The 14,878-nt window shown below is 24.8% G+C and overlaps 1 protein-coding gene and 1 long non-coding RNA gene across 2 annotated transcripts; both read left to right on the forward strand.

Moving 5' to 3' along the window:
* Nucleotides 1-3,689: 3,689 nt before the first annotated feature.
* On the forward strand, nt 3,690-9,851 carry LOC126904732 (uncharacterized). Its single transcript, XM_050683953.1, has 6 exons — nt 3,690-3,836; nt 3,899-4,037; nt 6,570-6,643; nt 6,717-6,857; nt 9,204-9,282; nt 9,345-9,851. The coding sequence occupies exons 1-6, from the start codon at nt 3,780-3,782 to the stop codon at nt 9,545-9,547; spliced, it is 693 nt and encodes a 230-aa protein (XP_050539910.1). The 5' UTR covers nt 3,690-3,779; the 3' UTR covers nt 9,548-9,851.
* A 4,126-nt stretch (nt 9,852-13,977) lies between these two features.
* On the forward strand, nt 13,978-14,878 carry LOC126905090 (uncharacterized). Its single transcript, XR_007703866.1, has 3 exons — nt 13,978-14,100; nt 14,161-14,302; nt 14,624-14,878. It is a non-coding gene; the product is annotated as an uncharacterized LOC126905090 (long non-coding RNA).

The following is a 14,878-nucleotide window of genomic DNA, read 5'->3' on the forward strand; positions in this document are numbered from 1 at the left end:
TATAAAATTAAAAACAACTTTAGAAAATTGAAAATATCTAAAGGTATTTCATGAATTGTTATATTAGTGAGAATATTTATTAGTAAGATAAAATATCTTTATAAAAATTGTATATTTAAAAAAATTATCATTTAGCATAAAAAAGACTTCTTTTTTTAATACGATTTATGATTACTTTTTTTAAACAACAACCATTGACGCATTCTAAAGGTTCATTAATAGATGAACAAATATATAACTATTTTGGAAGTATATTTTTTTGAAATATTAATACATATTGACATAAACAAGTCGAGAAGTGGGTTGGTGAGCATAAGCAAAGATTGGGTGGGCTTGAGGACTAAGCCTCCCAAGTTTTCTACTATCCCTCCAAGAAATTCATCGAAATTATATGAATTTTAATATTTTATTACTTGAGTAGTCAATAAATGCAATATATATGTTTAAGTATCAATTATTCGTTTTTTAAATATATATTAGTATAATTATTTAATTATTAATATAAATTACTATATATATTGTTATACGAGCCTGATACGGGAAGATATAATAAATAAAATAAATGAACTAAAAGTTTGTTTAAACGTAATGATTTAGACTTTATTATTATATTAAATAATTTCACTTTATAAGGTAGAATAATATATAGTTATAAATATTATAAGAAGTAGAAGACTAAGACATAAAAAAAAAAAGATTTAAAATTGAGATGTAAATAATGTGAAAGGTCATTACAAAATCGCGACTATTTTTAGGATCTATTTTATATGTCCAAGTTTCCCTCAATCAGCAAATATATAATATAATCAGCTGATAAATATATTTATAATTATTTTAAGGAGTTTATTTAAGATAGCTCGCGAGAACTAGACGATTATTATGACGTGCCGTCTTAGAGTCCGATCGAAACAGGTCGAGCACGTAAATTCCTGGTACTCTCCTGGAGTCCTTCTTGAAACCCATTCCAGAGACGCACATATTCATCGTCCGGCTTTCATTTTGCAAAAATGGCGTAATTTGGTTAGACAATCCACTCTTGCTACGTTCGTTAATAATGATGGATAGTTAATTTAATAAAGAAAATTTATTTTTTTTAAAATTTATACTCTAAGAAAAACCCATTAAATATATAAACGACACATTGTTATTATTTATATCTAACCATCTATTATAGCATGATGAATGTATTACTTATAAACTAACATAAGTCAAAAACACTAGGGAGCTAAAAAATAATACAATCCAGTCTTTTTATAATCAAAAGTCCCTTTTGCCAATAATTAATATTAAAATGAAATATATCTAAAGAACTAAATAATAACATATACACATAACAAAATAGAAAATAAAAGACAATACAGAGCCTCAATTTAGAATGAAATATTAATAAGAAAATAGAAATAGGAAAAATTCAGGGTTATAATAATTATGTTATAATTTTTTTGACTATTTTGTTAATAAATTTTCTAGAAATTGATTATGTTTTTAAGCATTACTCTGGCGACAATAGTAATGTAATGGTTGTACATGAATATTTTACTTTTGAGTATTGTTTTTATTTAAATGATAATTTTAATAAAATTTGAAAATACGTTTTGATTTTGCAATAACCATTTAAGAAATTGTTATAATTCAAAAATATTGAAAGGCAGAGTTGGTAAAATGTAAATAATGAATGATAAATATTTGAGCTTAGTGAGAACCTGATGTTGTGGTTCTATCGGGGTCGTATGGTTCGAGGGTTTAGAACAATAAAGACAAGTAGATATGAAGAAATAAAAGCATGTCCTCTTTCTTGAGGAATATGAGCTAANTATCCTCTTACTTGAGGAATATGAGCTAATAAACTTGTAAACACCTTTAATAGGACACTGAGGTAACAAGGCGGTAATCCGACCCTCGAATACCCAGTCGAAGTATCTATTAATATAATCAGATATACATTAGGTTTTTAAACTCTTTTTAGGCACGGGGCGGTAATCCGACCCTCGAGACCTTGTAATGTGTATATGTAGCAGGTGTGAACAAACTAGCAAAATAGCTCTTGATATTAAAAGGAGATAATAGATCTATTGCTTNATATTTTATATGCCCAAGCGTCCCTCAATCAGCACAATCCTATCGGCTGATTGTCGATGGACGATCATCACGCTCTATAAAATGACAATTATAATATTATACATTTATAAAATAACAATAAGAGATACTTAACATTTATATTACTTTAAAAGAGAATTCAAATCATATATTTGATTTAGAATTTATTATCATATTAAATCACTTAATTTTATAAAAAAAAATAATATATGGTTACAAATATAACAAGAAGTAGAATACTAAGACATAAAATTAAGATGCAAATAATGTATTTACAAGGGTATGACCAAATCACGACTGACTAATACGGAACATAACAGTAGAAGCATATGCCTAGACGTCGGGCCATGTCCCTGGGTCAACACAATCCTGTCGATCGACTATAATTGGACAATCGTCATACGATATAGAATGACACTTATTATAATATTATTCGTATTATAACGTGACAAAATGTGAATCTTTATATCTATTATTATTTCTTATTGTATAGATAGATTTAATGTTTTGCTTTGCTTTGCTAATGGGCGCGTATACGTTATATCCAGCCTTGTAATTAGAAAATTGTGCTGTTGCTGTCATAGTGAAGCGATACGCGCAATATTCTTTATTAAGTTAATAATCATTCTCTATATGACACATACACTGGCTACCACTGTACCTATATGATTTTAATAATTTTTATACTTTTATCTTTCTGATATTCGATAAATTGTTAGGCCAATATCCTCTCCTAAATCGTGGTCGTCGTCCTAGTATGTCGAAAAAATGTTCTCTTTTATATAAACCGACATAGTAGTATTTTGCTGTGTGTGAGCAGGCAATTTTTTGTCGCAAGTGACCAGTTTTTCTAAAAAATATGTATTAATTTTTTTTAGGCATCGGCCTTCATGCGGGACCGAGATTCCATCTTAGAATGAGCCCTATCCAGAGCTAGGTCTCGTTTTTTTTTTTTTTATTTACTTTTGTTAATTGTTATGATATACTAGTGTGGTTATACATTTAATATGGTAAACTATTTTTATTTTTTATAATAATCAATAATTATACTATGTGGTTATATTATTAATCTTATTATATTAAAAAATAAAAAGATATATATATATTTTTAAACAATACCAATGAGTCCAAATACCATTTGTACTATTCTTTTTATTGTGTCAATATTAGCTAATTTCTAAATACGAGATTTTACCACTGACCAATAATCTAAAAGTTATAGGATAAAATTTTTCTCTTACCTTAATTTTTTCCTAAAGAGCTTAGATAATCAAAAATATTTCCTTTAGTCTGAATTGTTCGAGAAAGAGAAAGTTAAAAAAAGAAACATAGCTATAGCTAATCGTTAATTCGTCAAGAAAAAGTAAAAATTTTAATCTGTAATCATATAAAATTTAATGTTTTTTAATGAAGTTTTACACTTTGAATAGTAAATTTAAACACTGACGTCATAAAGTCTATTATATCTATATCATACGTTTTAAAGTCTAAATGTAATAATGTCATTACATTAAAATACAATTTTTTTTTAACAAAAACATTATTTTAGTTTAAATAATTAATATTTGCACTATTTCAGTATAAATTGTAAAACATTATATATAAAATATACAGCTAGAATCCAAACATTTGAATAATTATTTTTTTTAATTGTTATTTTCATAAGTAAAAGAATCATTGTAATGCATTTAAAAACTATATTAATCTTTTGTTCATTTAGTTTTTTTAACGACACAATGGTAAGTATTTTTTCAATTATTTATTTATTAATTTATTAAATATGATAAATTTATATTTAAAGAGCGAGGGACTTAATATATTTCACATAGATTTTTTTGATACTTTGATAATGTATAAATATGGTGAAAATACTACTAGAATTAAAGACGCATTATTATGTCATGGAATCAGAGAAACTTTCAATAATTATAACCTTGAAGGTAATTTATAATTACTATAATTTTTAGCTTCAATTTTATTGACACAATTTTTTTGATGTATATATCAATTATCATACTTTGTTTACTTTAAAATATATTTAAAATATAAAAATATAAAAATTTTAAATTTTAAATACCATAAAAATATACTTTTTATAGTTGAGTGTTTTTCATATTTCTTACCTTAAACTAATATTTTTATTACTTTTTAACTCAATCCAATCAGACCAGACTACTCAATTTTTCAGCAAAAAAAAAAAATTGTATTATTATTCACTTCAAACTTATTAATTTCCGTGTAAGCGTTCGGTTAAAAAAAAAACTAGGAGATATGGCGAATGCGGTATTTTTGACCAAGCTTTTACAAACGACACACCAAATAGATATAAGATATAACGTGACGGTGACCAAAGTTGTGATGGTTTGCAAAGAAAAATATCGCAGTTCGAATTCAAAAACCCGATCGGAATAAAATCGTTTATTTAAACTCGATATCGCCTATAAAGTAATGTTTTAAGAGAGATAAAAATAATGATGGCTAATGTGTTCTTAAAATGTTACGGCGAATATGCGAAAGAGCAAGTTTAGTTTTATGTTTAAAATCTGTATAGAATTTTTACTTAAGTCATAACCAATGGCAATGGTGTATTAATGTATAATTTTATGATTATAAATCATATAATATAAACATTGAAATTAACTACATTTGTAAATAGTTAGTAAAAGCTCAACTTAAAGAGATACTTGAATTGATATTTTATGGCGTCAAACGTAATTGAAACACAGTGGTGTTCTTCTTTTTTTAAGGAGGGTGTCACAACATAGTTTACTTTTTTTTTTAATCAAGGCATATGGATAATAATAGATAATGATGTAATATGCAAGTTCATAATAAAAATATATTTTTTAATTTTATATTGTAAATTTAAAAAGTAATCGCCTTTTTATTTTAGATATCGTTTTACTATTGTTATTGCGTTAAAATGTTACATGTTGTACTATACATACGGATATTGCAGGGCGATCTAATTATATTAATAACTATAATAATATTTTGCGTATGGAGTTTTTATATTTAATATGTAATCAATATAATTATTGCAACATTTATTCAAATGCTTTGCGCAATATATTAATAATTATGCCATAAATAATTATTACTTAACGTATTTAATATGTTAAAAATAATCAGTGCATATTATAATTTTTGACCTATAGTTTGGTCTTTAAAGTTAATTTTTTGAAAGTTTATAATGAAAAAAAAGGTTTATTTGTTACCATAACTTATAACTCAACTTCAAATTTAAAATTTAGATTATTAAATAGACAATTTTATGTGAATTAAAAAAATAGTATAGTATTTAAAGTGTTAATAATTTATTCATAACCATGAATAATTTTTATAGATCACGTTATATAGTTCTTTGTGTTATATAAAATCTATAATAATAATATCTAGTAATAAATTAGTATTTGGTATTTAGTCAAGTTGAAACATTGGATATAATTGAAATTGTTGGGGAATTAATTATTTAAATTAAAATTATTTTTATTGTCTATTAAAAAATAAGCTACTAAAAGGACGGTTAATCCGTCCAGATGCCCTCGAATAGAATGTATGCTGTCAACTCATATTCGTGACAAGTTTACTTTCTAATGTTACAAAAAAAACAACTTCATGCAAATTTCTGATCAGTAGATATTTTTATTGTATTTGCATTGTTATTTACGTGTAAAAATCATAGTGTAATTCTATGGTAAAAATGACACGGTAAAATTAAAATTTAAGTTCCATCACTCGTCAATAATAAGATTGTATTTATAAATTCAGAAAAGCGACTGCTAAAATAAATCTAGTTATAGCAATGCAATACGTTAAAATAATTGAATAGGCTGAATATAATGCTCTCCGGTTGGACTTAAGTACAAAGATCTGAATCCATAAGAGGCTCACCTCTATATAAAAGATAAAAATTGAATAGTAGATTAATATAAAAAAATAAAAGAATAATTTAAATGTGATTAATAAATATCAGAGGGGTGAAAATAAATAGGAACGTTCCAAAGCATTTTTGCGAAACAATTTGTAGCTAGCATTCTGTTCCGAAGCAAATGGTTGGAACGATTTTTAAGAAAAGTTCCGTTCCGGAACAAATATTGGAACGGAACAAAATTTGCTCCGTTCCGAATCCTTGGTAGCAATAATTTAGATTAAATAGTTTTAAATTATAAATGATGTATTTACATTTTGTATAACGTTGTAATAAGTGCTGCATAGCTGAAATAGTGTCTTAAATAGGCTAGAATCAAAAACATTGGATGTATTAAGTCACGTATTTTCATTAAATTTTTCAAACCTAATCTCTTAAAACATCCCATAAATTATTTTTAAAATTTCGTATTAACAAATGTAATAAGATATGATAAAAACGTTTTATTTGAAACACATTTTTATATTTTCATTAGTTTTGAGAAAAATTATGTAGTATGAAATTTTAATTGCCCTTTATTCAAGATATTCATATTTTATAGATGATAAAAGTGTAAGAATTTTCAAGATTTTCAATTTTTTAGTTGGAGTTGAAAAGACAGGCGATGAAAAAACAGTAAAATCACACAATAATTAATTTATTAGTCATTATATCTGACTCATTTATTAAATTATTTTTCATTCTTTAGATAGAAAAACTTAATGAAAATGATGTTCAAATAATCTCAAATATATTCAGTAATCTTGACACAGACAACGATGGCTTGATAAATAAGGAAAAATTCATTACATTAATTGATTCTATTGGCTACTGTTCTTCTACTGGAAACGTAATTATAAATTATTTTATAAACATTTATAGTTATTTACGCACGACTTACACGAGTTGCCCAGCAATTTTTTCTCTCTACTCAAAAATAATAAAGCCTATAGTGATTTTGAAAAAATTCTTATTACAAGTTTTAAGATTTATAAGCTAGTTAAATATTATTGACACCCTTAAAAGGTATTAAGGATGAATCAATAGAATCAATCTCTATTGGCTGTTTTACTACTACTGAAAACGTAATTATAAATTTTTTCTACTAATGTTAGTTGATTTTCGCTTATTTGCATTACAAGATGTATGATCGTGATTTAAAAATTGAAATGCGCTGTGCTATCTTATGCTAAATGTATTACATTGTTTGATTCTATTGGCTACTGTGATTCTAGTAAAGAAATCGTAATTATAAATTTCTTTAAAACTATTCATTATTATTTACGCCAAGAAACTAATATAAAGTACTAAGAACTCAAAAACTAATATAATTAAATAAATATATATTTATCTTAATGATGAACACTTATTTATAACGACAAAATTGAAGTTTTATATATGAAGCTATAAAAGTGATACTATTTTAATAATTGAAAGGTTACTTTAGTACTTTTCAGTCCATGTGTAATACAGTATATTACAATTTATTTTTTACTCTTTTTGTGATTTATTTTTGTATATATTATAATCAATCACACCAGTATACATAAATATTGTTATAACTGTTTGATGTAGCGAATTAATCAATATTTTTTTTTACGCTGTACAACTTATAACAGTACAACAGAATTTTAACCAATGATGAAAATCAAAAACAGTATTTATTACAAATTGTCAAGGACTATAAAAATAAGTATCCCGACAGCAAAAAATCAACTTTATTATGATATAAAGAATTTTGAAACTGAGAAAAACAATTAGCATAATTTATAAATTTGTAACATCAGCAATTTTTTTTCAACTGTGTATTTTTAATTTTTGGGGGGGGATGCTTAGCCCACACCACGGTTTTGTGATGAATTTGTTAATAATTAAATAATAAACGATTTTTGTATAAAAGATGTATTCGTATCTCTAAATGTTTGTCAATATAATGTAGTAGTCGTAAATATTCCAATTTGGGCAAATCGATAAAATATGATATAATTTTAAATTTTGCTCGAAAACTAATGAGTTTAAAAAAAATGTGTAAGAATTAAACTTATAGTCCGTAATATTTTCAACAATTTATATTCTACAATTTTTTTTCTATAATCGCTCATTTCCGAATTAAGTACAAAACACTAGAAAATTACCCCTATTGTCCAATTTTCAACCCCGAGTAGGCACGGGTTAAACTTGTCTGATTGAAGTGAAATTTTTTTTGGTTCGTTTTTACATGTATATAAACAAATTTGGGGGGTGAGACCAAGGAATTTGCGAAGTCGAAAAATAAGGACCACCCTAATGTATATAGTGATTGAAATCTGATAAGACACTCATTTTCTGAGAAACTGTTCAGAATTTCAAATTTTTTTAAAGAGAAAAAATCTCTGATTTAATATGTAGTCAAATCATTATATTTTTCGTCCCTTTAAATAAAAATAATGACTTCTGTATTTAATACAGTAAAATAACAATAGAAACTTGGCCTAAAATCACTTAACTTTAACAAGTTGTAATGGTCAAACGATTAATCGGAAAAATAAATTGTACGGATAAAGTTGCTTGTAATATTTTTTTCTATCATATTATAAAATTAAAAATAAAGGTTTCCATTTAAGAAAATTATAAATAAGGGTTTTTATCCCTGAAGGAGTGAAAAATATAATAATTTTATTACATATTAATGTAGAGATTTTTGAACTTGATATTTTTTCTCTTTAAAAAAATTTTAAATTCTTAATAGTTTCTGAGAAAATAAATGTCTTACTAGATTTCGATCACTCCGTATACAATTAGATAAAAAAAATAAACAGGTACTTTTTGTTACGTTACACACTGTCATGCAGACTATTGGACATTAGTCTTTTATAAAATAAGAATAGTAATTAACTAATTATCAATAGAAGTTTACTAGTTAGTTTGAAGTTATACGGAAGTGACTAATGCTAAAGTTACCAACATCCGTGTCATTACTATAAAATTTTGTCAAAACAAAAATGTTTACGAATACAAGCTAATGTGAATTTAATTTTATGCCAAAATTTGAGATTAAAGGCCAAATTTTCGTGAAGACAAGTAGTTTTCGAACTTTACAAGTTATTTGTTTAAATTCAAATAAAAAAAATATTTCCTGGTGTGCATTAAAATATGGAACTTGAAAAATAAAGGTATTTAATAAATGTATAACAATAAACTATTTTGCATATTTTAGGTAGTAACACTCAATGAAAATGACAATGAAAATCTCAAAAGTACTATAGTTAATTTGAAGAAAGATATTAATGACGAGAGTAATTATTTAACAAATCATTATAAAAAGTCGATATATTTTTTTTATAATTATATTTTTTAGAGATAACAATATACGGATTTAGTAAAGTACTGATAAGAGTATTATTCTACAAGGCACAATTTAAAAATACAGACTTTGGTGAAGGTCAATACCTACATTATACAAAACGTACAATTTCAAATCTTCGTTTTCCAGATTCGATAAATGATATAAAAAGGTATTACCAAAGCAAATGTTATGATTTTTTTTCAACTTATAAATAAACTATTTTTCCAGCTATTACATAAAATATTCTAAAATTATAAAAAATTGTAATACCTAATTAAAAAATAATACTGGTAGAAAATCGGTGATGTTATATTTTTATCTATAATAATGTATTTTTCTAGAATAAATATTCATGAAATAAATATGCTTATACAATGTTCAATCTTATAACACTCACACATATTATTGATAATACTTTGAAAATCTATTAGTTAACACATACCTATGTAAACAGAATGATTTATTATTTATAATTTACTATTTAATTAATTTAAAAAATAAAAAAATTTATTAAAATTTTTTAATTTGTTTTTTTTAAGTACGTGTTTTTCTCAATTGAAAATTTATTAAGTACTTTTAATTTTCATCCCTTATACCTTACAAAGGTGTCAAATTAATTTTTTTAAATGGCAATATACAAAAAAATAATTTATTTAATAAATAACGATCTAATTAAGAAAATAACTGGTCTATAACAATTTCTGGGCCATTATTATGTTTATCCTCTTATGGTGGGAGAAAGAGCACGGGCAGAAAATGACTGTTGATAAACATATAAAAATTTTGAACTTTGTGATTGGTTTTTTTTTAATGAGTGCTCAAAATATTAATAATTAACTTATATGAGACTTAGAAGTCTATTCATTTTCAACCCCTAAAATAAAGTTTTGCCTTCAACTCAAGTATGTTCTTTACTTAATAATAATTTCAATGAGTCCTATAATTATGAACAGCTAGATTTGTACATAGACAATGTACATTATAGTAAATAGCTGAATAACGTCGATACAAAAGAGTAGTAAGCAGTTTTTGAATTCTCAAGCAATACAATAATCTCATACAAAAGGGAAATGCAGGGTAAGCAAATTAATAATGGTAAGAAAAAGAACATAAAAGGGAAACTAGAAAGGATACAGGGGCTGTACGTTTCGACGAAGAAATGTCGAGTTACGGATCAGGAGGATGGACGCGAGTATCTTTGAATGATTTTATTTTGTTTTGTGTTACATTTTGATATTACTTTTTGACTATTTGTTTAATACGTTTCTTAAATAAAATAACTATTTAAAAACCTGCACTTAGCGTAAATATTTTATATTCACCGTGCTCTTATTCACTATTTCCGGAACATTTTCAAAAATTAAGCTGAAAAAGTTAGTTTTTGTAAAAAAGTTGCTATTTTATATCCCCTTTGTAAGCAGAATAAGTGTTAGATTTTCAACAAAAATGATATCAAATGAAAGGAAATTATCTAAGGTTTCAATATAAAAAAATGTTATTTTGATTTGTTAATATTTCAAAAAGTTATGGCAGTTTTAAGTACAAAATAGATATAGAAGGTGATTTTTATCGCAAATATTACATTTTTTTTTTAATTTTGACAGCAAAATGCACATAGTAGATAAGGTGTCGGGACAAATTTTTTTTTTATTTTATAGAACATAAAATAAGCTTTAATTTGATATATGATTAAAGGACGCAGTATTTCTGAAACACTTTCAAAAGTTAACTTGAAAAAGTTTTATTTTTTATATAATGTTTCAAGTTTTAAACGCCCTCTATATATGAGGAAATTGTCCAATTTTAATAAAAAGTATGTCAAATGAAAGATGTACTTATAATGTATTTAGGAAAAAAAAATTTGTGCTGATATAAAAATTTTTCGAAAAGTTATAGCATTTTTAGTTGAAAATTTAAAATCCAAAATCGAAAATTTTAACAAAAATAGCGTTTTTTTAACTACGGCAGCCATTTACATGCAGAAGATAAAGTATCGGGACAGATTTTTTTTTTCAGTTTATAGTACATAAAATAAGCTTTAATTTGATGTATGTTTAAAGGACGCAGTATTTCCGGAACATTTTCAAAAATTAAGTTGAAAAAGTTAATTTTTCTAAAAAAAGTTGCTATTTTAAATCCCCCCCAATGAGCAGGGTAAGTGTTAGATTTTCATAAAAATGATATCAAATAAAAAAAAATATCTCAGGGTTTAGTTTAAAAAAAAATTATGTTGATTTGTTTATTTTTGAAAAAGTTATGGAAGTTTTAAGAAAAAAATGACAAAATTTACCGATTTTTAAATTTGTAATTTTTTTGGATATTTCCCCCATTTTCGGGGAACGAGGGAATTTTTTTCAATTTTTAAGGGTAATGTCTTCAACTAAATACGATTTATGATCTTTTGACGTATTGTTAAAAGAAATCGGTCCAGTGAGAGCTGAAAAAAAGTAGTGACAGACACAAAAAAAAAAATAAATAAACACATCATGGTAAAATTAATAACTTCTAAGCTTTGCATCGAAGTTAAAACGCTATTTTTGTGTTATAATTTTCGATTTTCGATTTTAAATTTTCAACTTAAAAATTTTATAACTTTTCAAAAAATGTAATTATCAGCACAAATTTTTTTTTTCTAAATACATTATAAGTACATCTTTCATTTGACATACTTTTAATTAAAATTAGACAATTTCCCCTTATATAGGAGGCGTTCAAAACTTGAAACATTGTATAAAACATAGAATTTTTACAACTGAACTTTTGAAAATTCTGCGTCCTTTAAACATATATCAAACCAAAGGTTATGTTATATACTACAAAATTAAAAAAAAAAATTGTCCAGACGATCTATCTTCTATGCGCAAATGGCTACCGTATTTAAAATTATGCTATTTTTGTGTTAAAATCCTGGGTTTTGTATTTTATTTTAATTTAAAATACCTTAAATGCGAATACACTGTCTCCAACTAGATACAATTTGTGATCTTTTTGAAAGAAATCGGTCCCGTGAGAAGTGAGAAAAAGTGGCAACAGANAATTATTAAACAATTATTTTTCATTATTTAGGTGAAAAAACTGGATATAAATGAGGTTCAAAGAATCTCAAGTGAATTCCGTAATCTTAACCTAGACAACGATAGCATGATAAGTATGGAACAATGCAATCCATTGATTGATTCTATTGGCTGCTCTGACTCTAGTAGAGGAAGCGTAATTATAAATTATTAAATTATAATTAAATAAAATTATATAATATATAATTAAAAGAATTACTAATCTGGGTATAATTAAGGAAATAGAAGTTGATGTTGCTTTTGTAATTATCCATCAATTTTTTAATATTAAACACTATCTACAGATTTGCATCGAAGTGTTTCTTATGATAGTGATTTTAATCACTTTAAGATTAAATCTATAATGGACCCCACTATGCAACGTCTCCACTATGCCGCGACCCCCACTGTGCTGGGGTTTTTTTTTTGTGATAATATTCGACATTGGTTGATATTTATTTATTTTTTCTTTTCTTTAAAAGAAGATTTAATTTTTTTTAATTAATTAATTTGAATTAATTAGTTTTTTTTTTCAATTGATAGAAGAATTTTGATTCTCTACTCAGATTTTTTTTTTCTTGGTGTAACGAGTTATATACCTAAACCTATTGTCTATGACTATTAATTTCTTAATTGTTTAGCGTATTCTTATACAAACGCGCTTTTGTTTGATTTTATTTTATATTTTCTGATAATGGTGTAAGGAGCTAATAATACCCTATTTAACCTCCATATCGTCTGTGTATAGATACTCTTTTCTCTCCTACTTATGAAAGTAATAAGAGAAGTGAAAAAATAAAAAGCAGTTACAGGGTTTAAGCTTGTAACGTGACAAAAGTATCTATTTATTTTTTTTTGACCCCTACTCTAAAGGCTAGCCGTGATGTAATGATTTATATATTAATGATATGTAGTGAGTTCAACTACAACACGATTAACTTCTCCTATACATATTTAGTTCACTTCAAAATATATTCAGTTATTTAAAATTACGAATTAAACACAATATTAATAAACAATTGTGCTTTAATAAAAATATTTTGAAGCTATTGATTTTATAAATAGTTATTTAGTGTAAGTTATTAATTAAATTTGAAGAAAAAATATGTAAACATTTTTTTAGAACTAATCGTTATTAGTTTTTATAAATAACTATATATATTTTTTGTTAAACTGTAAAAACATTATGGTCAAAATAATTCTGTGGTACAACTTTTTACTAGAAAGTACTTTTAAAGTTCATTTATTTAAATATATTTTTTTATTAACATATTATATCAATTTATGATCAGCGAATTTGACTAGAAGAAAATAAAATGACTTATACAATAAAATAGTTAATCGTTAATTCGTCAAGAAAAAGTAAAAAATTTTAATCTTTAATTATATAAAATTTTATTTGTTTTTAATGAAGTTTGTATACTTTGAATAGTAAATTTTAACTTTTGGTGGCGTCATAAAAAAATTGTTTTGAAATCTAAATTTAATAATGTCAATACATTAAAATCTATTTTTTGTTTCACAAGAAATGTTAATTTAGTTTAAATAATTAATATTTGCACTATTTCAGTATAAATTGCAAAAAATTTTATGTGAAATTACACATTTAGAATTTAAAAGTATGAATAATTATTTTCTTAAGTAAAAATATCATTGTAATGCATTTAAAAACTATATTAATCTTTTGTTCATTTTGTTTTTTTACCAGCATAAAAGTAAGTCTATTCAAATTTTTATTTATTTATTCATTAAATATGATAAATTTATATTTAAAGAGCGAGGGACTTAATGTACGTCAAATAGATTTCTTTGAAGCTTTGATATTGAGTCGTAGATATGGTGAAAATATTGATATATTAAAACATGCATTATATTGTCATGAAATCAAAGAAACTTACAATGATTATAAACTTGAAGGTAATTTATAATTACTATCATTTTTAGCTTCAATTATAATGACATAATGTTTTCTATATATCCGTAAATTAAAATACTTTGTTTACTTTAAAATTTATTTAAACTATAAAAGCAAAGAAATACTCAATTTGAAATACTATAAAAATATACTTACAGATTTTTATAGTTGAGTATTTTAATATTTGTTACCTTTAATTAATATTTTTAACCCAATCCAACCAGACCAGACTACTCATTTTTTCAAAAAAAAAAAAAAAAAAATTTATATTATAATTTGCTTCAAACTTATTAATTTCCGTATCAACGGTTTGATAAATATAGTTCAGTTTAAAAAAAACTAAGCGATATGGCGAAGATGGTATCTTCGACTAAGCTTTCGCAAACGGCAAAGGCAATGAGATTTAAGATATAACGTGATGGCTACCAAAAACTGTGATAGTTTGTGAAAAAAAGTGGAGAACGCAGCTCGAACTCTAAATCCGATCGGAATAAAATCGCTTATTTAAGCTCGACATCGCCTAGAAATTGATGTTTTAAGTGAGGTAAAAAATAATGATGGCTAATGTTTCCTTAAAA

Source organism: Daktulosphaira vitifoliae, unplaced genomic scaffold, assembly GCF_025091365.1.
Source record: "Daktulosphaira vitifoliae isolate Bord-2020 unplaced genomic scaffold, ASM2509136v1 Scaffold_4, whole genome shotgun sequence".
Lineage (NCBI taxonomy): Eukaryota > Metazoa > Arthropoda > Insecta > Hemiptera > Phylloxeridae > Daktulosphaira > Daktulosphaira vitifoliae.

What these genes read in the sequence shown, in the direction of transcription:
- LOC126904732 (XM_050683953.1), top strand. Translation starts at nt 3,780, where the DNA reads ATGCATTTAAAAACTATATTAATCTTTTGTTCATTTAGTTTTTTTAAC. An exon ending in GTTTTTTTAACGACACAATG is followed by an intron (nt 3,837 to 3,898) that starts GTAAGTATTTTT and finishes TTATATTTAAAG; the next exon opens with AGCGAGGGACTTAATATATT. An exon ending in GAAAGATATTAATGACGAGA is followed by an intron (nt 9,283 to 9,344) that starts GTAATTATTTAA and finishes TATATTTTTTAG; the next exon opens with AGATAACAATATACGGATTT.